This window comes from Chelonia mydas, chromosome 27, assembly GCF_015237465.2.
Source record: "Chelonia mydas isolate rCheMyd1 chromosome 27, rCheMyd1.pri.v2, whole genome shotgun sequence".
Classification (NCBI taxonomy): Eukaryota; Metazoa; Chordata; order Testudines; family Cheloniidae; genus Chelonia; species Chelonia mydas.
In genome coordinates, this window is record NC_057860.1 from 16,033,358 (window position 1) to 16,060,077 (window position 26,720).

At 39.7% G+C, this 26,720-nt stretch overlaps 1 protein-coding gene across 6 annotated transcripts in view; it reads right to left on the reverse strand.

Moving 5' to 3' along the window:
• The window catches only part of MPP3 (membrane palmitoylated protein 3), a 109,739-nt gene that overhangs the window by 14,157 nt on the left and 68,862 nt on the right, over positions 1-26,720 (reverse strand). For 5 of the 6 annotated variants that reach the window (XM_043536910.1, XM_043536907.1, XM_043536906.1 and 2 more), the window contains 10 exons: positions 25,868-25,942; positions 24,198-24,394; positions 19,350-19,414; positions 17,819-17,839; positions 16,103-16,144; positions 15,440-15,595; positions 14,771-14,851; positions 7,979-8,072; positions 5,111-5,219; positions 1,739-1,861 (listed from right to left, as the gene is read on the reverse strand). In XM_043536910.1, the coding sequence (XP_043392845.1) occupies positions 1,739-1,861; positions 5,111-5,219; positions 7,979-8,072; positions 14,771-14,851; positions 15,440-15,595; positions 16,103-16,144; positions 17,819-17,839; positions 19,350-19,414; positions 24,198-24,394; positions 25,868-25,942 (963 nt within the window). Of the gene's footprint in view, positions 1-4; positions 1,862-5,110; positions 5,220-7,978; positions 8,073-14,770; positions 14,852-15,439; positions 15,596-16,102; positions 16,145-17,818; positions 17,840-19,349; positions 19,415-24,197; positions 24,395-25,867; positions 25,943-26,720 lie in introns of those variants that run through there. The other variant, XM_043536908.1, reaches the window with a different exon arrangement.

A 26,720-nucleotide genomic window follows, 5' to 3' on the forward strand; every position in this document is an offset into this window, starting at 1 on the left:
GGCCAATATGTGAGAAGATATTAAACTTGCAATAGTCATTCTATCCTTCTCATGACTTGTTTAGCTTCCTTGTATCCTCCCCAAGCTTCTAACAACTTTGAAAGGAAATAAAACAAAAAAGCTATTGCCAATGTGAAAGGATAAAATGAATTCCTGCTATCAAGTTTGAGCAAGGTGCTAGTGCTAGGAGTGATATGGCCTCAGGGATGGAAAGGGTGAGTGAGGGATTTTGAAATGGTTACAAGAGTAAAATGAAAATGTGGCATTGCACTCAAAGTAACAAAAGTGCTGCCTAACCAAACTCAGGTGCCAACCAGACTCCCTTCAAAAGTAAAAGAATGACAGTGGAACAGATGTGCCCAAGTTCAACAACACTGAGCATTTCACTGGAAACTCTGGAGGATCCCACAGGCAGTGTGCATGTGAACTCACACACTTTATTACCAAAATAAATGAACAATAGTGTGTTGGTACTTCTCTAAAGAGATAATACCAACCAGCTTCGTTTCCTCTTCCTTGCAAGATTACACTTCTTGTAATGCAAGGACCACCAACAAGTAACAGCCTAATCAGCTTGGTCTTCACTCTCCAGTTACAAGGCAAAAGTGGCCTTCTGGGCATTTACGTAGGCTGCTCAGTGGCAGAACAACAAGGTTACTAACTAATCCTACTACACTAGTAGTTTCCACTGGCGTGAACCTGAATATTTTGTACTACTACAAACAGTAGATTCTTACTCCTCCTGCATTCCTGACATGGTTAGATTTTAGGGGGCAGAATCTCCCTCTGAAGTTCTAACTCTGTTCAAGTCATGGTGGGTGTTGTTAAACTGAAAACAAGCCTGTTTCTCAACTCCGCCCCCCCCGCCTCCAAGAGGATTTGCGTGGTAAGAGCCAAACACAAAGTAGTCTTCCTAAGAAGAAACCATACCTCTGGCCCAAAACAAACAAACAGGATTATCCAGCAGACTTACCCCTCACCCAGATACAAGTTGTCTTTGCAAATTGTATGTTTTATGCCTCCCATACTATCCCAAACCTTCTCTAGAAAAAAGTGCAAGAAACATGAGAACATTGAATAATTTGCCTACTCTTCTTGGATTACCTGCCTGCCCTTTCTCCATACTGCAGAAACAAATCCTAAATGAATTCAAGAAACATTCAACTTTCTCCTACAACTGCCTCCCTGGGTAGCTTATTTCATATCTCTAATAGTCAGTGAAACAACTATGTCAGCAACTGTGTTTATTGTTTTACTTGTGTTTGAAGAAAAGTCATGCAGCACGAAGACACTTGTAAAATTAAAAGGCAAAACACACTTCAGGAAAATTAAGTAAATTAATATAGGAGATGAAGGTGTGGCAGCTGAAATAATGGTAGTCGTATTCACCTTAGCACGGGGGCTCTGAAAACTGTGTAGCAGCTTATAAAATCTGAATCTCAAATCAGAGTTTTGTTGGATATCATTATCTTGCAGAACATCTCAGGCATGTCCTGTAGGAGGATGCCTTGCTGTCCATACTGACCCATCAGCAAGGAGACATAATGGAGGAAGGCAAAAAGAGTTCCCAGGTAATTGCCACATGAATGTAGCTACTTAGAACTCTCAACCTGACTTCCCTTCATAAGACTAGAGCCAGTTATGTTATCTCACTCAACTGGAGGGACAGGTATTTCTCTTATGAATATTCCAAATATGGCTTCTTCAGTGTCTTAAGAACTGAGGTTAAAATACTTACAAGTGGGGCTGAGATTTCTTCTGAAGTTGGAGATGTTGGTGCATTTTTTTTCTTTTCTGGAACCAGAGCCTTCACAAATATAACATACGGTTTAAACTCTGGTGTTCTCAGGTACTTTACTGCCTGTGAGTAGAAATATACATGAGCTTTTTATGTATGTTAAGGAAAACTTTTACATGATAAGTTAATGTATGAAACTTCAATTATCCCTGTTGCAACTGTTCTTAGTAATGTCAACTGTATAAATTTTTCATTTGAAACTCTGTGTAAAATACTGTAAGTCTGAGCATTATATCTGTAATTCTCCAAAAAGGAGATGAATATAATGTCAGTGTCATTGCACACAGATCTTGCTGTGCATTAAATTTACAGAAAGGGGAACGTAATACAAGAGAAAAGGGTATAACTTGCCTATTAGGCCAAATTATCCTTACTTTCCTTTCATAAAAAGTGGACAAAACCCAAGAAATTGAACTCTACTTGCTTTGACAGGAGTATTTAAAGTTATTTCCTAATCCCAGACACATGACCTGGTCCAGCCACTGGCATAAGAGAGGAGTCAGTACCCAGTGACTTCAGTTACAGCTGGAATCACACTTTTTTTTGTGTGGCCAGAAGGACTGAGAATGCAGAGCCTGTTTATGGTAGGAAAAGTTCCATGTGGCTTACATAGGAAAGGAGGACGTGTGTGCATCTCTCATAATGCAAGGGCAAGCTCCTTAATAAGAAAACTAACTATGTAATACATTGTGGTTTTTAGGGCACACTTTGCTTTTTGTTCAGCAAGGCTCAGCACTGTGAACAGTCCAGTTCTGCTGAGCCAGCACTCAGACCAGCTGCTAGATTCACAAGACAGGCAAGCATCATTGCTTTCTGTAGAGCAATTAACCAGGGACTGTAAATAGCATTATTCATCCGAGGAGAAGTCAGATATTTACTTTGCTTAGGAACAATCCAGAAGAAACTCTTTCCCATTAAGAGGACAAAATATGAAGAAAAGATACAGCACAATTCTTCATTTACACCTTTCTATGACCTCCACAGTATATTCATCCCAGGATACTCTCTTACAGCTGTCATCAGTATTTGAGTTTGCTTTTCTATTAACTTTAATATTTTTTATAAGCCATCATACAGGGACAAGTTGTAAAACTGAGGAGGCTGGTGTTTTGAGCATAAAGGTATATGGTCTTTAGAAAGGGCATGAACTAGATACATAGAATGACAAAAAAATGTCTGTTCCAGCCATCTGCTGTCTCAGACCCCCGATATCAGAATCCTTGTGGATTAATTAAAGCGGAGAAATGTGAGGGTAACCTGCTGGCATTTGATGCTGCAGCAGCTATACTATGTAACAGGAAATTGGTGCTTCCATGGCACTGGTGAGATGAGAAGGTTTTATTGTAATAATGCCCTAATACACAGCACGTCCATATGAAGATCCCAAAGCCCTTTACACACATTAATGAGGTAGTGTCTCAGTTTCTCCATCTTTGAAATAAGGGTAATAAAAATCTTTCTTACACCACCCACATGAGAAAGATGATTAAGAGCACCAATGATTTGCCTAAGGGTACACTGGAAGTTAGTGCACAGCCAGGAATAAAACCTAGATCTTTCAAATCCTATTCTTGTGCTTTTGCAACTAGACAGTTCTTCCTCTCCAAAAATCTTAAGTGAGGAATCCTCCAAGTTCTTAAAACAGGAACAGCAGCAATATCCTCTCAGATAAGGTGCAAGGTAGCATCTAATTAATGTGCAATGGATCTCAGAGAGGAATGGGTGCAAACTTCTCTTTTCTTAGTTTAAAAAAAAAAGTCTGGTACCTGATTATGTCCTTAGCAGGTATGTTGGGAAGGGAACGCCTCAAATTTAGAGCCTGTCTACATGGTGCCTTAGTCCACATTAGATGGGGTGTAAAATCTAATTCATGCCAGCATGTTGCCCACGAACTGGCCCATGTGGACACTGCTCACACACCCTAAAAGTTTTCTAGTGCACTTTAATGTAGGACTGTTTGAAACAGAAGCTTCACACAGGCCAAGCCAAGTCTAAGGTTTGAAAACAAAGCCATGTTGGAATAACCCAAGTGTTAAAAGCAAAGCTTTACAATTGTTCTTACCTGAGGGAAAATGTTTTGCCTCTGCTTAGCTAACCTAAAGGCAGCCCAAATGTGTGTGTGTGGGGGGTACTTTTGTTTTGTTTTGTTTGTGACTACACACATGCCCCACCTTTACCTCCTCCCTCCCACCAGACAAAATTCTTGGTCTGGCACTCAGTATGAGAACACTAATCGTAAACAGTGGTTTGCTTTAGTTTAAAAAGTTGAGAGATTGAACATGGTGTAAAACACAAGATACCATAAAGCCATATTGTGTTTTCCATACTCACCGTATGGCTTGTAAATTAATAATGCAATGCAGAAAGCTGAAATCTGCACAGAGGAAATAAATAGTTCGCTAGTAAAGATTTAAAAACAGAATGATACATTCACCTATAAAGCTTTGGAAAATTTTTTATTTGCTCCCTCTAGTAATTTTTTTTTTACAATGTTCATGTTTGTTTGAACACAGTATATTTGACTTTTTTAGTGTTAAATTTGATTTGTAACATAACAAATCAAACAAGTTTCAAAGCAGATCAGATTATGCTGTTTTTTCTCTGTTCTATGTAACCCCAACAAGAAAAGACTCATCTTCTATTACTTCTCCCCATGGGAAACAACACTGTTTTCCATGTTTAAAGCTGGTTGAATACTGCAAAGCCATATCCCTGAACATTCATTCACATTCTGAATGGCTATTCAGTAACATTTTTCTTCACGTGAATGTTTAGGGAATGCCAGTTCTTCATAGAGAAACTCATAATTTGCCTACAAACAAGGGTACTTGCTATCATCCTTTAATCACTATTCTCATTGTTAGATTTTTATTCTGTTTTAAAAGTTTGTCATCCAATTAGGGAGCAGGAATAATATCGGATTCTGGTGGCCAGTCACAGACTGCAAATAGCACTTGATCCCGCTATCTGAAGTCAACAAATTTCAAAAGGAGTTGGATAAGGCCCTTGATAATGAAAAGTCAAAGTGAAAAATTTGCAAAGCGGCTCAGAGGCTGAGTTTCTTCAACTAAAGTGTTTGATGAATACCAAAAAAAAAAAAAAGAAGAGATGGAAAAATCTAGATTGGGTCACAAATGATTCACAAACAGAGGAAGGGGCTAAACTAGTTATTTGCAACAATTTCCTTGATATTGTGCCACAAACATTTTAACGTACTGAGATGGCTGGCTACAGCAGCATGCTTATTTTATTTCTGACTGCTGCTGCCAGGCCCCCGGAATCAGAAGACTTTATAAAAGCAGCTGTACTTACTTCGGGTACCACATCCACCAAACAAACTTTATTTTTGGCCATAACAGATTGGATTGCCTCAAGGCTTGTTCCATACAGATTCTCTTTGTATTCTCCATGTTCAACAAATCTAAAAAGTTAAGATATTTATACTCCATGAATATATGCCACAAAGGAAAGGAAATTTAAAGAACTTTGACCGCTGTTGTCCCCCAAACCGGTTACATTTGTTAATTCCAGGGAGTCATGAAAAACAGTTGTCTTCAAGTGATGCTGGAAAAATTCGTACAGTGCGGGCGCTGAGAGCCATTGAACCAAACTGTAAACCCTGTATATGATGGAAACTACTTCACGCCGGGGTGCCGCAGCACCCCTAGTTCCAGCACCTATGGGTGTCTCCCTTTACAAAACTAGTGTCTGGGGTTCAGAAAATTGAGACAATGCAATAAGATGTCTCCTTCCATTTGAGGCTCTCAATATGCTTTAGGATTTTGAAGGAATTAATTTGTACATCCCCTCTCAATGGGGGGGGGGGCAGGACGGATAGCTCAGTGGTTTGAGCATTAGCCTGCTAAACCCAGGGTTGTGAGCTCAATACTTGAGGGGGCCATTTAGGGATCTGGGGCAAAAATTGGGGATTGGTCCTGCTTTGAGCAGGGGGTTGGACTAGATGACCTCCTGAGGTCCCTTCCAACCCTGATATTCTATTATTCTCTTCATGGAGAAAGCTGAGGCAAAGGGAAGTTCAGTGACTTGCCAAGGGCCACAAGAGTCTTAACTGAACCCAGCTTCCCTGACTTAATTACAAGTCAACCCCTTTCTCTCACAGAAAAATCACAGAAACAAATAGAAAAGTACCACTGAATAAGCATGGGCCGTGTGGAGTATACTGAGCAAATGGAATGTCTTAAAAGAAAAGTCTCTCTTGGAATATGTATCCTTATTTGGATGTTCTCAAAGAAATGTGGAAATGTTATAAATATTGCAGAAAACATCCAAGCAGTTTAGGACCAAAATCTGACCTACCTTGAAACTACTAGTTTATGATGGGGAAAGCAAACTGAGCTCTATGCATTGGTTTGGTTTCTATCTGTTACCATTACAATTTCAACAAAAACTCCACTCTTTTAGGGCATCTACAAGACTCTGGACGTGTTGTTCCTTGACTTTAGCAAAGCTTTTGACACGATCTCCCACAGTATTCTTGCCAGCAAGTTAAAGAAGTATGGACTATAAGGTGGATAGAAAGTTGGCTAGATTGTCGGGCTCAACGGGTAGTGATCAATGGCTCCATGTCTAGTTGGCAGCCGGTATCAAGTGGAGTGCCCCAAGGGTTGATCCTGGGGCCGGTTTTGTTCAATATCTTCATAAATGATCTGGAGGATGGTGTGGATTGCACCCTCAGCAAGTTTGCAGATGACACTAAACTGGGAGGAGAGGTAGATACGCTGGAGGGTAGGGATAGGATACAGAGGGACCTAGACAAATTGGAGGATTGGGCCAAAAGAAATCCGATGAGGTTCAACAAGGACAAGTGCAGAGTCCTGCACTTAGGATGGAAGAATCCAATGCACCGCTACAGACTAGGGACCGAATGGCTAGGCAGCAGTTCTGCAGAAAAGGACCTAGGGGTGACAGTGGACAAGAAGCTGCATATGAGTCAACAGTGTGCCCTTGTTGCCAAGAAGGCCAATGGCATTTTGGGATGTATATGTAGGGGCATTGCCAGCAGATCGAGGGAGGTGATCATTCCCCTCTATTCAACACTGGTGAGGCTTCATCTGGAGTACTATGTCCAGTTTTGGGCCCTACACTACAAGAAGGATGTGGAAAAATTGGAAAGAGTCCAGTGGAGGGCAACAAAAATGATAAGGGGACTGAAACACATGACTTATGAGGAGAGGCTGAGGGAACTGGGATTGTTTAGTCTGCGGAAGAGAAGAATGAGGGGGGATTTGATAGCTGCTTTCAACTACCTGAAGCGGGGGTTCCAAAGAGGATGGCTCTAGACTGTTCTCAGTGGTAGCTGATGACAGAACAAGGAGTAATGGTCTCAAGTTGCAGTGGGGGAGGTTTAGGTTGGATATTAGGAAAAACTTTTTCACTAGGAGGGTGGTGAAACACTGGAATGCGTTACCTAGGGAGGTGGTGGAATCTCCTTCCTTAGATATTTTTAAGGTCAGGCTTGACAAAGCCCTGGCTGGGATGATTTAGTTGGGGATTGGTCCTGCTTTGAGCAGGGGGTTGGTCCTGAGGTTCCTTCCAACCCTGATATTCTATGGTTCTATGTTTTTGTGATCCTTCTGGGGGCTTAACAGTTTTCCCAGGGCATCAGTGATAATCAGTGAGGCTGACAAATAAGGAACTTAAAGAAAACTGCCACAGTATTTTCAGCTGAATTCTAAAAATAGAGAAAGGGGGAACCTCATGTTTTCCACAGAGAACAGTACAAAGCTAGCCAGGAAAGAAATTTTACTTTTCAGGCTTCTAGGGGAATTTAAATTCTATAGGAAAACCTTGCACTAGCAGGAAATGAACTGGATAATCCAACAGGTCATTTACATTCCCAAATTCAGAATAAAAGTAAATAGAACTTGCCAGCATACATGTACCAGAAAATAGCAGTGAAGGTAGTTAATGGGACTGCCACTAATTAGGTAGCAGGGTTGGATTCCGCCTCCTGCGCCTCTTTCCAACCCTTTACTGTTCCTGACTTGCCTTTCAGTCAGGCTTTGAGTGAGTTTATACTCAAACTGAAAACAAGAGTTTACTGGAAAAATTGCCCCATCCCGTTATTACACTGAACTAGGTATGTATGTACTATACATCTTGACAAGCAATATGTTGAAAATGTAACCACACTATTTCTATATGTTAAAACAAACCTACTTGTTATGCTGTACATCTATCTCAAATGATTGCTTAGAGACAAAATTGTATTCCACTCCCTCTTTTTCATGACTTTTCTTTGACCTTGTTGTATCTGGAAGAGTGGAAACAGTACAGTGAACATCAAACATGGGGTAGCAGTTAGCAGAAGTTGGATGCTGACTTTTCTTTGTTTAGTCTTAGGTTTTCATGCTTCCAAAAGTAAATGGACACACACCATCAAGTGAAAAACAGAACTGAAAACAAAAATCCCTTTACCTGTATAAAAACAAAACCTTACAGTAGATTAAAATTGAAATAATTAATTTACTTTATCTTTTATATTATGATAGCACCCAAGAGGCCACCAATCGAGGTCAGGGTCCTGCTGTGCTGGACACTGTACAAATATATAGGCTGACATGGCCCTTCCCTCAAAAGATTTGAAGTCTGGGGCCCTGATCCCGGTGGAACCCTGCATCCTTGTAGAATCAGTGGAATTGCTTATCTGGAGCAGCTGGTGGAATTATACCTCAATTTAAGACAAGATGGAACAAGTAAGTGAAACAGGCAAACAAGAGTAGGGAAGGAGGAAAAGCATGTAACCTGCTGAGAAACATTGCACGTCTGCAAACAGCTTGGTGAGTCTTAAAGTAAATACTTTATTTAGCTTTTTAATTCATCTCTGCTTGGGCAATGAAAACAGACTCAATTTCAGATATGGTCTGGGTCAATCACAAGACATGGGCTTGATGCAGGAATTATGGGGAAAAGTCCTTTGAGGTTCTGTGTTGTGCATGGGGTAAGACTACTATACTGGTCCCTTCCAGCCTTAAACTATGAAATTTTTGTTTTGTCTGTTTTGCATTTATGTTGTCATGCCCTTGGCACAAAGGAGCTGTGTTTTGGGTTGCAAAATATGCAAAGGTTGTTTATTTGGCTTTAGTATTTTTTGAAAATGTTTCCATTGGAATTTTAGAGGGACACAAATGTATCTATTTTTAAATCTGTAAAACCCCGTTTTTCTAAAAACAGTTGAAGGCCAAATTCAACCTCTGTTCTTTAAGATAATATAGCATACACAGAAGTTTTTTACACTTTTTTTTTCCTTGCACATGGCACCACCATAAAAGTTCCTAGGGAAAATGGTATCGCTTCTAGTAAACAAGCTACAAATATCTCTTGTATCACTACAGCCTTTAATAAAAGTAAACTCTCAAAAGATGCCCAAAACCCCAATCACAATTTTAGAACATGTGATTCATCACAAAACAACCTGGAAACAATATAAAGGCCTTATCCTGCTCCAATCTAAGTTAATGACAGAATTCCCATGACTTTCTGTGGGAGCAGAAGAAGGTCCTAAAAGAATAAAAGGAAATCAGATGTGACCCACTGGAGATAATCATTAGGAAATAAAAATCAGCTTGTTTTTTTTCAGCATTTTTTCCACCCAGAACTTCAAAAAAAACACAACAGGCTTGTTTGAGTAATTTCTGGGTTTTCTCCCCAAGCTAACTAAATTAGTGATAGCGGCAAAGAGTCCTATGGCACCTTATAGACTAACAGACGTATTGGAGCATGAGCTTTCGTGGGTGAATACCCACTTTGTCAGATGCATGTAGTGGAAATTTCCAGAGGCAGGTATAAATATGCAAGCAAGAATCAGGCTAGGAATAACGAGGTTAGCTCAATCAGGGAGGATGAGGCCCTCTTCTAGCAGTTGAGGTGTGAACACCAAGGGAGGAGAAACTGCTTTTGTAGTTGGCTAGCATTCACAGTCTTTGTTTAATTCTGAGCTGATGGTATCAAATTTGCAAATGAATAAATTAGTGATTTAACTCTGACTTTGAATTCTTGCTTTTATATTTTTTTAAGTAGTTCTTCCCTGTACCTTTTTTGAGTGCCATAATGTCTCTCAGTGCAGTGAATATTTTAAATGTGGTCTGACATGTATGGTGTTAATCTCATCATTAGGCCTTGAGACATGCATTCTATTTCTATACATACTGTGACAAAGCTCTGTCCTTATCTCCATGGGTCCCGCATTTCCCAGCAGATTTCGCTAGCCTCAGAGGCTCACTGTGACCCTCCACATAACCCTTCTCTCTAGGGAGAGAAGGGTCACAGTCTACTGAGCCATTTTCATCATAAGCCAGCAAGGGAGGTGAGGAGAAGCTATCCTCCCTTGTACAGTCTCTGTTGTCTCCCAGTCTCAGTGATTAATCAGGGAGGGGGCAAAACAGGTTGGGGGGGGGGGGAGAGCACAGGCCCGCCCTCTACTCCAGGCTCCAGCCCAGGGACCTTAATAGTATCAGCTATGGTAGCTGACCTTTTAGAAACAGGACACGTACCATTCCCTGGGCTACTTCCCCACAGCAGCCTCCACTTCCTCAGGCTCCACTTCACCCTTACCTCAGAGTCTCCTTCCTTGTGCCTGATATGGTGTGTACTACTCAGCCTCTCCAACAGTGCAACTTCCTCCCACAGCTCCTGACATCCACACCCACCTGACCAACTGGAAGGCTTTTAACTAGTTTCAGCCAGTCCCTGATTGGCTTCACGTGTCCCAATCAACCTAGCATTCTCCCTGCCTTCTGGAAAGTTCTTAATCGGCCCCAGGTGTCCTAATTGACCTGGAGCAGCTGCCATTTAACTTATCTTGGTACCAGGGATTTGTTTAGCCTGGAGCTAATATATCTATCTCCCACTACTTTTCTATAGCCTTCTGGCCTTGCCCCGTCATAATACACTACGTGTCTTATGTATTGTTCACATTTTAAAATATTAGTAGTTCGCTATCACAAGCTTCTTTCAGTATTCTTGCTTTTGAATCCAGTAACTTTAAAATTGCATCATGTAGTTCTCTATTCCTGCACAACTGTTGAAATCAAATTTCATTTTTTCCTTAATCCAGTTACAGGAGGGAAGTAAGTTATTTTCCACGGTGACATGACATTGTAAAACTGTTATCTTTAGTATATTCTGTTTAATTATTTCAAGATTTTTATATTACAATAAAATACCAATGTAACGCACAGGAAAACAAATCTGTTTGCTATCAGAATTTGAGCTCTTGCCTGTTGTACAATTAATCTCAACATTAACATTGCCGTTGCTGTTTTTTTGCTTTTATTTGTCTGTTTGGTTTAAACCAATGGTACTCAGACCTCAGTGGTTCAGGAGTCAAATTAGCAGTCAACATTACCCAGAAGAACCACAGTAGTGTGAACTCATTGTTTCATTTTTCTATAGTACCAGTCACATTTAAAGAGTATATGCTGTGATAATATATCAACTTGTATTAAGTTATTAACTTAATTGATTAATAACATAGTAAAAGCATCCTGATTGGTTAATAATCATAGAATCATAGAATCATAGAATCATAGAATATCAGGGTTGGAAGGGACCCCAGAAGGTCATCTAGTCCAACCCCCTGCGCAAAGCAGGACCAAGTCCCAGTTAAATCATCCCAGCCAGGGCTTTGTCAAGCCTGACCTTAAAAACCTCTAAGGAAGGAGATTCTACCACCTCCCTAGGTAACGCATTCCAGTGTTTCACCACCCTCTTAGTGAAAAAGTTTTTCCTAATATCCAATCTAAACCTCCCCCATTGCAACTTGAGACCATTACTCCTCGTTCTGTCATCTGCTACCATTGAGAACAGTCTAGAGCCATCCTCTTTGGAACCCCCTTTCAGGTAGTTGAAAGCAGCTATCAAATCCCCCCTCATTCTTCTCTTCTGCAGACTAAACAATCCCAGCTCCCTCAGCCTCTCCTCATAAGTCATGTGCTCTAGACCCCTAATCATTTTTGTTGCCCTTCGCTGGACTCTTTCCAATTTATCCACATCCTTCTTGTAGTGTGGGGCCCAAAACTGGACACAGTACTCCAGATGAGGCCTCACCAGTGTCGAATAGAGGGGAACGATCACGTCCCTCGATCTGCTCGCTATGCCCCTACTTATACATCCCAAAATGCCATTGGCCTTCTTGGCAACAAGGGCACACTGCTGACTCATATCCAGCTTCTCGTCCACTGTCACCCCTAGGTCCTTTTCCGCAGAACTGCTGCCTAGCCATTCGGTCCCTAGTCTGTAGCGGTGCATTGGGTTCTTCCGTCCTAAGTGCAGGACCCTGCACTTATCCTTATTGAACCTCATCAGATTTCTTTTGGCCCAATCCTCCAATTTGTCTAGGTCCTTCTGTATCCTATCCCTCCCCTCCAGCGTATCTACCACTCCTCCCAGTTTAGTATCATCCGCAAATTTGCTGAGAGTGCAATCCACACCATCCTCCAGATCATTTATGAAGATATTGAACAAAACCGGCCCCAGGACCGACCCCTGGGGCACTCCACTTGACACCGGCTGCCAACTAGACATGGAGCCATTGATCACTACCCGTTGAGCCCGACAATCTAGCCAGCTTTCTACCCACCTTATGAATTAATTCAGTGTTTTAATATCATATGCTACAAAGAGCCACAGGAGACACCATTAAACAGGCATTTGCAGCTCGAAAGCCGCAGTTAGGGTATCACTGTTTTGTTTATTGATTCTCATGATTAGCTTAAATCTCCTGATCCTTGGGATCTAACCTGTGGCTTTTTAATGCATCTGGTTGGCAACGCTTGTATATTTGTGCTTTGAAGTCTAGTGCACTCAAATACCTGTCCACTAGTGTAAAATTAGGATAAAGTATAGGAATGACAGATTTGGGGCAAATATTTATGGGAATGAATCCTGCTCTGCTGAGAAACACTGCAGATGGACAAGCACAGCAGAGGTGAATTAAGAAGAAAGTCCTAGAGCACTAGATAGGTAAAGACTCAGAACGTTAACTGTTAAGCCTAAAAATTATTGGTTTTCTGTGTGTTCTCAACTCTCACCAGGACCAACACCATATTAAATGTTCAATCATGGATTCACATTCAATATATTAAGCAAAAGTCACTATATGTAGATAGGTTTCAGAGTAACAGCCATGTTACTCTGTATTCGCAAAAAGAAAAGGAGTACTTGTGGCACCTTAGAGACTAACCAATTTATCTGAGCATAAGTTTTCGTGAGCTACAGCTCACTTCAACGGATGCATACTGTGGAAAATACAGAAGATGTTTTTATACACACAGACCGTGGAAAAAATGGGTGTTTATCACTACAAAAGGTTTTCTCTCCCCCCACCCCACTCTCCTGCTGGTAATAGCTTATCTAAAGTGATCACTCTCCTTACAATGACAGGTTTCAGAGTAACAGCCGTGTTAGTCTGTATTCGCAAAAAGAAAAGGAGTACTTGTGGCACCTTAGAGACTAACCAATTTATTTGAGCATGAGCTTTCGTGAGTGAGCTGTAGCTCACGAAAGCTCATGCTCAAATAAATTGGTTAGTCTCTAAGGTGCCACAAGTACTCCTTTTCTCCTTACAATGTGTATGATAATCAAGGTGGGCCATTTCCAGCATGTAGATACTTTCATTTCACCTCCTCCTGTTGAATTGTTCTCTCTGCTTTCTCATTACAGCATTGTTCATTCCTCACTGATGCTAAATTATCTACCTGCTCTCCTCCTGTAACACTTTGATTTTTTTCATGCCATATATACACCATCTATATAAGTATAGCTCTTCTTTCCTTAGCTTTGAAGTTGTCATTTCTTTTAATTTCCTTAAAAGAAATGACTATTAGTCATCCCTTTACTTTAACAGTACACTCCGGTGACCATTTGCACAGCTTGATACAAGCTGACCATGAAAGCGTAAACCCATAACTTTCCAATGTTACAAGTACATCAAATTCAGATTTTAAAAACTAATACAAATATGTCTGTATGTGAGGCACATCTTTAACAAAGGGCTACTGGAAGAGAAACATGTCAAAGCCAGCAATCTAAATCAGATGTGTGTAAATCCAAATAAAATTTACACACATGGGTTGGGGGCGAAACAGCCTCTATCCAAACATTAGAAGTTCCCTTGATATAAGTTTAAAACTTCTGGAAGACAAATTGATCAGTATAACTCTAAATCAGTTTTTGGGGCACTCAGATGACAAGATACACAGTGATATTATTGCAAAGTTCTTAAAAAATTGCTAATTTCAATCTGTATACCATCAGCCACCATCTCCATATAACTGATAGACCATAAATTCATGCATCAGCAGAGCAAAACCACACTTTGAAATACGTTTTTAAATTCCAGTCTTGCATATCACTGTGGCTCTGTGTGTATGAAGAGAATTAACATGTTAATCCAGGCTTCAAAATATCACTCTTCCATATTAAGGAGTCTGCCTGCTTTATTGTTCTCTATTTCTTAAGATTAATATTTTTCTCTCTCTAATTAAATTGATGAATTAAAACTCTGTACCTAATCCAGCACCATCATCTTTAAATAGGAACAAAGAAGCATACATTTATCTTCTTTGCTGAATCATAAGAAATGTTTCATTTTAATTCTAATTTTTGAGATTTACAGTCTAATTTCTTCCCCCCTGTAGTCAGTCATTTTTTTAATGGATATTGAGAAAAGCAATCTGTTCATTTGGAAAATAAAAAAAAAAATATCAAAGGAGCTGACAAGATTCCAGATTCTGTATATACTCCCAGAGAGAGATGTGATATGCTGAGTCAATAAGAGACAAATACAGACTCTCAAAAGGAGGGGGAAGAACTTGAACTAATTCTGAAAAATGCATGTAAATAGTGTGGGAACAGGAACAGACTGGATAGTAGTGTAATCAATCACTATATTACTGCATGCAGTATACAGTAAAAGGTGGGGACAAACAGATTCCTGTAAATGTTACTTACGTGGTACTGCAACACCATACTCCTGTGGATTCTCTGACACAACTTTCTGCTTGAGCTCATTTAGTCTGGCTCCTAAAGAACCTAAGCAATAAGGAAATGAAAACTGATTTGTTTAGGTTCTGAAAGAAATATTCCTTCATTCTGTTTGCAATATTTTCAATCTCACAAATAGGATGCATGATGTAGGAGACGGTTTAAAGAAATCTGTGCACGAAACAGCAAGAACTCATGTCCCACCCCCATTCTACCTTAAAGAGCATCACTAGCAGCAGCTTGAATCCTAAATGGCAGGAGACCAGATATTTATCCAGTCACCGTAGCAGAAACTCTATGTTCACAGCATTTAGTTTTTCTGGATACCCCCCAGACTCTAAGCTACCCTGGAAAAATACCTAGACTCAGAGTTGCTAGGCTTACTGAACTGCAGAAAATCTTACTGAGCCTCCTTTTCTCTGACATCCAGTTTTTTATAAATTATTCTAACAGCTAAACATGCCTAGGTCCTGGTCAAAACTTTTTGGCAGGAAATCAGGGTAAACTACAGGACCTTGCCAAAACTCAGAGTGCTGCTTTGGAGCTTCTGGAAGGGAATTTTTTCAGCTTTTCATTTTAAAAGGTCTTTTTAAAAAAATGTTGATGGAAAAATTTCTGACCAGTTTTGCGACATACCAATCAAAACCACCAGTCTCTGCTTTTCTCCCGGCTGCTGCTGATATTTAGTGACTTCTTCATATGTTAGGAACTCAGATATGTCCGCTTGCTTTGCTTGATTCTGGTTGTTGTGTTTCTCCTTTCGACTTAACCTAAAGCTCCTCCGCAAACCAGCTAAAGAGCAAAATATAACAAACATTAAACGAAGTATCTTCCTAGCCAATTGTCCAAGCTGCTTGTCTTTCAATAAGAACTCGTATGGTGAAAACTGGCTTGTGTTAAGCATCACATGCACCAGTTTGTTTATAATGATGGGGAAGGTGGGAATAGTAGAATTCTTAACTCCATAAAAGAGATACAATGAACCCCCTACTGTAGCATAAATACATCTATTCCATGGGAAGTTCATGACAACTAACTGCATTTGTTTATCAGGTGGAAAACAGGGGAAAGAGGTATTTGAGTCTCCACAACAAAGGAGCTGCCTTGGGATGAATTCTTCTTGAATCCTTGGTGCCAAGCTCAGGCTTTGTCAGTGGCCTGTTGTATCCTTTCATGCAGTTTTCGAGTTAACAACTCACATGAAACAAATTCAGATGAAAAGCAACTTGATTTAAAGAGAAGCACATTATTATACACACCAATTTTACAGGAAAAAGTACTGGGAATTAGGTTCCTCACCTATATATTGTCCATTGAAATATCCCTCACAGTCACAGTCTTCTGTTAATAAAAATGATGAGAGAAGGGGAAGCAAGATGTTACAATACCTATGTTATGTGGTTTGGGGGAAAAGACTTTGCATCCTGTATTATCAATATAAACAAGTACTAATGATAACTAGTTTAGCCCATGGCTAATGCCTTATATTAAATTGCCATTTAATGTCTCAGAATACATCTCTCAGTAAAAAAATTTTTATCGATCATCGCATCTGCTTAGAGTTGCTGTTAGCGAACATTTAAGCAATATAAATACTATATGCCCATAAAAACAAAGCAACTCAGAGGAAGGGCTGGCATTCATTCGCTAACTTCCCTGGTACATAGGATTGCAAGTGGATCTAATAATCCAGAACACTTCTTGTTAGACTCAAGCACCATTCAGTACAATAGTGAGAACCATAGATGAAGCATCGCTCTGAACTCAAACTGAGAGTCAACAAATTTAATTTTAATGTTGTTTCTGTGCTAATCTCTTGTTAAAAAGATAGATAAAAAGCATATTATAAGACTAACACTGGCTTTTTATCAGATCTCTGGGTCATTCATATACAATAAAATATACAAACCAAGAGCATGCACAGTAAAAATGTAATCACTAGAATCTGCAGAATGTAATAGCTATACACAGTAAAATACTAAAAAAAGTGGTGATTCTTGCTCACTTACTGAAAGAAAACAGCTTGGCTTTTTATACTTTAAGGGCACTCCTGCAAAACGTTACACACATTAAACGCAACATGCTAACTTTACTTAAGTGAGTGTTTTACATGATCACGTCCTTAAATAGCAAAAGATGCCAGTCCAAAGAAAGGGCTCTTTTTTTCTGTCCCAGATATCTGCATGTCAGTCCAGTAAGATTAATGGGGTGTTTTCTTTCAATGCAGGTGCAGAACAGTGAATTGTATGCCTACTGTAACAGAATATATTTGTAGTAACTTTAAGTATAAGATTCACTATTAAAAGACCTTTTCCCCCTCATCGTTGTAACTAGCTGTTTGCTTCTCTTCCTCCCTCCTAGACCCTCTCCCCCAAAAGCTAAGTTACTGGCCATCTGATGACAGACGGCAGTTTGTACTATGAGCGAAGTCAGTGGAATTAAATTTCAACACCTGAGACATCCTTTTCTAAAGGAGCACATTCAATGTGAGAGAATATCAGCAGGAACAGTCGTTAATTAAGAAAACACCTGCTGTTTAAAAAGACAAGAGAGTAATACAATGGCTATTATAAACAACATGATCTTAATTCAGTTGATTAGAACGAAAGTAACATAGTAAAACGCAGTGCAAATTAATAGCCAAGACAATGAAACCAGATTGACACTGGTGTCCCAGAAGGTGTCAAGGCAACCTTTTTTTTCTTTTGTAGAACTCCAAACCCACCAAGTTCTGCATCAGTTTATAATTCCTGTTCACCATGTGGACCTGAGCAGGCTGCAGAAGGTGTAAATTAACACACGATTTGGCCCATAGCAGCTAACAAGAAGCACTTGTCCTAGATTTGGAGTAAATTGGAAACTGAGTATTTTTGTAGATACCTTGAGGTTAATTCTAATTCAGAAAAATGGCTGTAGGAGCAAATTGTCTTTAGCATTCCCCTTTGCTTTGGGAGTTCCTGTCTGTTTTTAGGAAAAGGCATTGCTTGTTCACACCAAGATAGGCAGAGCACCTACCTTTCTCAGAAGACTGATCATCTGCAGTTAGCGTAAAAGATAGAAGTGAGACAGTTAAAAGATGGGCAGACAAATGAGCGAGAATCACAATGGAATGAAGGGAAGAATCTTCTTGCTTGTGAGACTAGTCAGTAAATTATACTAAAAGAACCTATGAAGTGATGTTTCCCCTTAATATCTCCACACCAGCTCAGGAACCTTTGCAAAAGTGTAGTATTAAATCCAGCAGCTCTGATTAATTGGCTTCCTTGAGAGTGTCTTATTAAAAGCAGTAGGAGGCAACTGGCATTACATGCATCCTAACAAAGGCTAATTGAAACCATTTTATTTGGAAACACTTTGATTTATAAACTTATCTGACAGCTGTCTTGTGTGTACACTCTTTCCTCTCTGTGGCTAATGTATATGTATATAGTACTGAAAGGTAAACAGATGGTGGGTGTGAGAGACCAGAAGCTCACTTGTTGCACTGGGGATGCACATTCATTTGTTTCCAAAAACAGAGCAGTTTGATACCTAGCTTTATTTACTTGATTTCCGAAAACTTACACTTTGGTTTCCAGCTGTCTTGGCTAGTGCACAGCAGCATCTTTATTTTCTAAATCGAGGTGGCAATACTGGGGCAAATTCTAGCCTCACCCATCTACATGGCACTCTTACTCCAACAAGAGCTGAATGTAAGCATTCAAGGGCAGCATTTAACCAGTTACACTTAGTGGTAACACAGAACTGCCACCCAGTCTTTCATCCTACATTCTATGATCCCAGGAGGAGTATCATTTTCTTCTTCTCTTTTGAGACCCTTTTACCAACCCCCCCTCCATCATTAGCAGCAGCAGCTGCTGCTGCTAATAAACATCCAATAGCTGTTTCCTTCCACATGCTAAAGCTTTCTTATGGCATAGACTCTAAGGAATGGGATAGTGATGTTAAATTCTCCTTTCAACCTGAAGCACAGATGTCCAGAGGTGGGAAGTGTTCCCAACTCTTGTCTGTTTTGTTTTTTATCATGAATCTTTGATTATTTTGCGAGGGCCTTTAAAACCCCAGTTTTTGAAATCATAAGATTATGTGATAATCTCAGCTTCCCCCTTAACCCCTCTTTTCTTATTTTTAAGTATATTTCTGGCCCTTGAGCTTGCAAAGAAAAGCTTGAAAATGTGACCCCCATTCCACCCCGCCCACAGACACCCCTAAAGCTCAAAGCCCAGCTGGTAAATAACAAGTCTAAACTTTATTATGTTTAACATCTCATGATTTTAAAATTTCATTATTTTTAATTCAATCTTATGACTTTGGGGGCTCATTCATTGGTTTTCTTTTTTGTTTTGTTTTTGAATGCCTGGGACTGGCAATACTGGGCAAAACGCAAACCCAAATCCTTCCATGTGACAGCTAATCATCATTAACATTATCTATGACATCAGAGTAACAAATATTTAAGCACATGATTAAAATCATGTCAACCTACTGGAAAGTTGATATATCAACAGTGAATTCATTGAAGAAATAAAGATCTGTTGAAACTTACATAATGGCTTCTTTACAGTTTTGGAGTTTTGCAGAGTGCCTATAGTTCTTCTATAATTCAAACGCCTAAATATTAAATAGTTATACATGAGTGACTTATAAAGAATTTTAATATAGGCAATTTATACATATGATGGTATGGCAGATGAAAAATTAAAGCTTTTTCTTGCAACACTTTGCAAAAGGCAAACTTATCTGATTCTGGCTTAGATGCATTTTTTAAACATTATATTTAATGACTTCAAATTGTCATTGCTGGGTAACAGGTGGAAAAGAAATGCCAAAAGGTGAATATACCAGGGAAAGACTATCACAGAAATACAGATGCAAGTATGAAAAGCGTGGTTGTTTTCAAAATACATTTGTTTCTATTCCCACTGTTTTTTTTCCATCTCTGTACCAAAGGTAAAACAAAACTAAGTCCTAATTTCATTCTCACTTATGAAAGATGAGCCAAATTCTACCATCAGATTCTCCCACCTACTGAATGCAATGGGTAGTCAAAGGTGTGAGATCAGTATCTAGCCCAAAATACATAATTTGAAGCTATGATATTCAGAAATTATCCAGGGCCTGCCAGATGATCTCAGAGCTTCATGCTTATTCCATAAAAATCTAACAAACCAACTGAGCTAGCTGGAAAAGCATCTTGTATGGAGATGAAGTGAGACAGCCATAAACGAGTCAAATATTCTAGAGTGCCCAAATGATTAAACCGGCTTCTAAACTTTCAGTTTTATACTTAAAATTTAGCTACCTGCTTGAAAACTACTTTTAACAAAAGCGATTAACTTCACTTTTCTTCAGAAAACTGCACCTTGCACTGATCACTGGAGAACCTTCCTTAAAGACAGTTATTTATACTACATACTCCATACACAACTCCATAATGGGAGCTAAAACAAAATGCCCAGGGATTTACATTATATATATTCATGATGGGGGGGGGGGGGAGGGGGAGCTTAATCCCTTACACAAGTCCAGAGCAGCCCCAGATCTGAGAAAGAGGAATGCCAGAATATTTATTTTTATCCCCAGGAAGAGGAATAATAATTTTCCTGAGATCAATATTTGCAGAATTACCAATATTCTAGAACGGTTTTAGAGTAACAGCCGTGTTAGTCTGTATTCACAAAAAGAAAAGGAGTACTTGAGGCACCTTAGAGACTAACCAATTTATTTGAGCATAAGCTTCCGATGAAGTGAGCTGTAGCTCACGAAAGCTTATGCTCAAATAAATTGGTTACTCTCTAAGGTCCCACAAGTACTCCTTTTCTTTTTGCAATATTCTAGAAGGCTCTCTTGACACATTAGAGGAATACCAGCCACCCTTAACTGATGTCTATGAACAATACAGCCAGGTTAGGACAGCTACTGACAAAAATAGGCTGGCTGTGAGTGAGCTGCTTTGAAAAATGGCTCTGTGGCCATGGTTTTATGTTCACGCCCCCAGGGAGTGTTCACAAATGAGATTACAGCCTGAGGAACAGCCAAAACATTTTAATTAAAAAGATGAACTTTGGTAAAGAGCTGAACCCAGCTCTTTGGAAACTGTGGCAGCCTGAGTTACATCTACATACAAACTACACTACCCCAGAAATTCACTTTAATGGTGACCATGGTATTAACCTTCCCCTTGTACATACTCCAATGCAAACACTGGAACTACCAATGGGTGTCAGTGTAGGTAGCCTCTTTCCCCTCTTCCCCTGTAGCCTCACAGCAGCGGGACAGGATTCATTCCTTGTTCTCTCAAGCACTAGGCTGTGCCCTCCTAATTTGCCTGATGTGTTCCACAGTCACAAAGATGGGTCAGACCCATGACTGCCCTGCTATTATGCTTTGCACAGTAGCACATTAGAGAGTGGTGAGTGCTACAGTAAGGTGCCTATTTCGCACGGTTCTCACCAGCCTCTGGGTCAACCTGACTAGACGTAGAAAGATGCAGTGAGATTAAGGATTCAGATATGTTTCGGGGGTGGAGGTTATTACTGATTAATTTTTAATTAAAATGCCAGTGCTTTATGGAGTTCAGATGCTTGGCAACTAGCAGCAGTATACACTTCGAAATAACAACACCAATTTGTTTTGCTGGGTGCGAGTGTGTTTGAAAATTTTCAACCTACATCAATTACCTCCTTGCATTTAAGGAACTCAGAGCCGGCCTGACACACACTTAATATTTTAGTCTAAGGTAATATCTGATGCTTTTCTCTTATTGTTTTAAGAGATCAGCATGTGTAAAAACTCAATACTAGTACAAAATATGTAACACAGATGTTGAAATCATTGCTAGATCCTTCCACTTGCTTCACTTCAAAATCTCATGCTGTTCAAAGACATCTCCATTTGCTGCAAAAACAACAAGGAGTCCGGTGGCACCTTAAAGACTAAACAGATTTATTTGGGCATAAGCTTTTGTGGGTAAAAAACCCATTTCTTCAGATGCATGGAGTGAAAATTACAGATACAGGCATAAATATATACACTGGCATATATACACTCTTCATGTGCCAGTGCATATATTTATGACTGTATCTGTTTGCCCACAGAAACTTAGGCCCAAATAAATCTATTAGTCTTTAAGGTGCCACTGGACTCCTCGTTGTTATTGTGGATACAGACTAACATGGCTACCCTCTGATACCTGGCATTTGCTGCAATGTTCATTAATAGCATTTACAGGCAACAGACCCTTTTAGACTCTCTCATTTTTGCATAATGCAGCCTTGTTTGTCATGCAAACTTCATAATAGCTCTGAACATTAAAACAAGAGGAAGCCTTAATTACTACACTCTGCTGCTGCAGTAATTCACTCCCACAGAAGTGGTAACTTGGGCAGGCAGTTCTGGTTTCGCTTTCCAGTAGAAGAACTCTCTCCTGAGGAGAAAACAGGGAACCCCATCCTCCTCCAGGAAAAACTGAAGCGCTTGGAGTAGTTTCTTTTTGTTCTTGTCTCACCAGCTGTGGGGATTATTCACAGTAGTTTCTCTTCATCCGGACCTTAGCAGTTGTTCAGGGTGGACTCTTTCAGGTACTCTCCACCTGAATTGGTATCACATGGCGGTATTTTCCCCCATCTTTGGCTCCAAGCAGCATTAGTATTGCTGTGCCCCAAATCCCAGTGGCAGTAGAAGCTCTTTAGGGGGAGATGTCTGTAATGAATCCCTAATGGTGATGGTAAGTCTTTGAGGCAGCTTCAGGACTTATCTCCAAGTGACAAAGGTCGCTTTTCTGTATGGCTTCCCTGCTCAGCTCAAACCCAATCAGAAGTTGCCTGGAAAAAAACTTGGTCTTCTAAGTAGAGGCAAGAGATGCCACTTGAATGGGTAACAATGAGTATCTGGGTATAAAGGGGAAAAGACCCTTTTCTGTTCTTGTTGGTCTCCTCTCTACCTGTAACAGAACATCTTCTTTCAGAAGGATGATTTTAACATTATGTAGAAATCACACACACTCTTACTCTGCTCCTAAGAGGTCACAATTTAACGAGAGCTTGTGGTGCTCAGGAGCAAGCAGGATCAGGTCCTTACTTTAGATCGCTTCTCAGAACTAATATAAGGATGGCCATAGTGGGTCAGGACAATTGTCCCTCTAGCCCAGTATGCAGCCTTCTGACAGTGGGCAGTGCCAGATGCCAGACTAAAATAAACTTGCCATAGAGTTTGGATAGAAAACAGTTTATCTTGCTCTCTACCTTCCAGCTGTCCCAACACTATCCGTGATCAGCAGTTCCCATGTTATTCCTTGTTTTTCCTTATTCTTGAAAAAATAGTTGTTCAGGGTCTTCTCTCCAATATCCTGGACAATTCCAGACAGTGTTTTGCTGTCGCCATATGTTATGCCTCTTGGCAGCTTCTTCATTTATCATTGTGCCAAAAATATTTTTCATGTGCTTAAATGTATATGCTGTGGGCTGAACCTCTCATTTCCATATCTGTATTACACAGTGCAGATTTGTATTATGAACTACAATCTACTTGCTGCAGCTCAGTCATTTATACATGGCTTAACCAATTTATATAATTTTTATTTAGGAAATTGTGGCAACCTTTCTTCTAGATTTCATCTCAAGTCTGTTTTGGAAATGGCCAAAATGCTAAGTGGTAAAATCAACCTAAACTATACCGTCTTCTTGCATAATAAAAAGGAAGGGCACCTTGTTTCTCCACTCTGGCAGCTGCACTGTATAACGTTGTCCATTCATATAGCCCCTTCCACACAAACATTTCACCTTAACAAAATTAATTTAGCCTCAAAATCCTCACTGTGGAGAAGATATAGGAAGTATTATCTCCATTTGGTAGAGGAGAAAAGTGAAGCACAGGGAGAAAATTACTTTGTAATCACAAAATATCTTCCTGTGTAAAGTATTTCCAATAATGAAACAAATTTAACAATGAGAATACTTGTTATGCAATGTATAAGGCACCTGTGGAGCTCATTGCCACATGGTATCCATAAGGTCAAGAACTTACAAAAGTTCAAGGAGAGACATTTACACTAGGTTTAAAAAAAAAAAAAAAAAAAGAGAAACTGTGTCAGCCTTCATGCTTCAGGACATAAACTAACAATTTATTGCCAGAGCTAGGAAGGCTATTTGCATCATTTGTCCATTTTGGGGATTTTTGCACCTTTCTCTGGCGCTTTTGGTATTGGCCACTGCCAGAGACAGGATGCCAGAGCAGATAGCCTCCTAGCCTGATCCAGCATTTCCTATACTTACTTCTTATTTTATGACAGGAATGTCCCCAAACAAAGTGCTGAAGCACTAAAAGCACCACAAAATAATATAACATTATGGTTATGATTAATGAATGTATCATCCTATAACTTTCACTGACAAACCTTTCTTGGAACTGTTTTGAAGGGATCAATCCTGCCCTGAGGTTGGTATCACCAACCCGCTTTGCTTGCCACCATGTTGGATCATCCTGGCTCACAACTTCTAAGATGTGTCTTCTCTTAAATGGCAATCCTGCCTCCTGACAGGGAATGGCTTTGTCCTCTTTTGGATTATAGCAGAAGAGTGCCCTCATAAATACCTTCAAGAAAAAAAATAACATACTCTTTGCCATTTGTCCCATGTAGAATTTTAAAGTACTTTTAAAATGGCATTTCCACATCCCTAAATATTATACAGATTATATGTGGTTTCATACTGAAGTGGAGGAGTATCAAGCTACACTTACATACAAGTTTAATTTGCTCACTACTGTAGAAAATGTGACTTTGATAGTACCTAGAAAAAAGAAGTAGTGTGATAGCACACCAAGGCCCAAAGAAGGACCGGGGCCTCACTGCACTGGGCACTGCCAAACATCTACTCAGACAGTCCTAACTGAAACCATCTTTGTCTAAATAAGGACAAAATATAACAACTGGCTAGAGGGAAAATAAGGAGAGGGGCTAGGGAGGGGGCGATATGGTAACAGTAATGGAAACACAAGTTTGTGTAGATTAGCTATTTATTTATAAAAGTTATGGGATTCAGTATCTACAAAACTTTTTTTGTACTACACAAATGGACACCAGATTTAGAAGAATCTGTAGCATGCAACCTGCCAGTCATTATTAGGCATCTTACTGAGGGCATAAGAGAAATGGAGCTTGAAATATATTTGAAAGGATCTAAAACTGGATTTGTGAATTGATTATGAGAGGGTACTCCATGCATGTGGAGCTGCCAGGAAGGAGTCTTTGAAAAGGATTAGCAGACACTGGAGACTGCAATTGTTGGGCTGGTTCATGACCAATATAGACAACTGGGTAAGAACACAGGAGGTTTAGTCATGAAGAGTTTTGAAGGGGAGGACCTGAAGTTTGCATTTATGCAGTGAAGAAGTTGGAGTCAGTGAAGCGACCTCAGAGTTAGTGGGGTAACACTGTCAAAGCTATGTGCAAGGAAAATGGCAGCAGCATTTTGACTTGAGTGGATTTCAAGAAGGCCAGAGAGGAGGTGGTTACAGTTCTCAAGGTGAGAGATGGTGCAGACCTGGATAAGAGTTTTGGTTTTATGGAGCAAGAGAAAATGCTATATATTGGAAATGCAACAAGGGAAGATGCATCAAGAGTTAACCAGACCCTTAGTTCGTGGTAAGATAAAGTGTAAATCTACCCATTCTAGCCTGTTGTGCACTACATGTTCTACAGTGCACTTTGAAATTGGTGTAAATTAAAGTGCACAAAGAAACTTAGAGTGCACAGCAGCAAGGTCCACATGGGCACTTCATGTGCGACAGGCTAGCACAGAGTAGATTTGTACTGTAGCTTGTCGCAAAATTAGTGTTCATATGCAACCTGGAATCTTCCAAATTATTTCTGTTTAGCAAAAATTTTCTTTCTGAGAGTACCATATTATTCCTTTAGATATAAATCAATTTAGGGTCTCATTTTGCAATTGGTATTTCCCAATGAAATCAGCAAGAGTCTTCCATGCACAAGAACTGCAGAACTATGCCCTAGATTTTTTATTTATTTATTTATTTTTAAAGAGAGATTTCAGATGAGTTGCATACCTTGCTGTCCTTCAGACGATCTTCTTCTTTGATGGCCGGAATTATTTTTAATGTTATTGATCCCTGAGACTGAGCCTGAGAAAAAGAGAAAAATACATTTCTTTCAATTGAAATAGTACAAAGAAACGCTGCAGCACACTCCGATTCAGTTTCTGGTGCTAGTGAATTGTCTGATCATCTCAGCCTTCACATGCCAAACCAAGGCATTCAACTTTGAAAAGACACTTTTTTAGCTTTATGGTAGTTACCATGATGCCCCAAAGATGTCAAGTGTATATTCTGTTCCTTTTTATCCCTTGTATGTGTTACCCTGTGCAGTATCCTCTTAATTATGGAGAACTGTATAGTGACTCCCAAGCTAAGCCTATATTGAGGCTTGCACTAAAAAATCTCTCTTCATATTTAATGATTACATTTAGTTTCCAATTTAGACACAATCCACAGAATAGAACAGTCTTTTTAAAGTACAATATTGACTAATTTTTGCAGATAAAATTCAAAAAGGTTTTGTCATGTTTTCTATATATTTTTTTCAAGTCCGTCTAGTTAAATAACTACAGTCCCCAGAAACTCTATACTTCACACACATTCTAACTTCATCTCACATATAGGCCACTTTTGAAACTTTAAACACAGCTATTCCCTTTAGTCAGCAAAACCATTTTGATCTAAAACAAAATTAGCTGGTTGGCTGATCAAAGCAGTTCCATCTGCCTCCCTGACCCATCAGCTTCATTCCTCACAGAGACCATGATGAGCCAAGGCACAAGATGGGATACGAGAGCGGTGGGAGAGAAGGTTCTCTTGGGGCAGGGGCCTTGTGGGGATGAGCAGGTATGTGAAGGGGTAGACA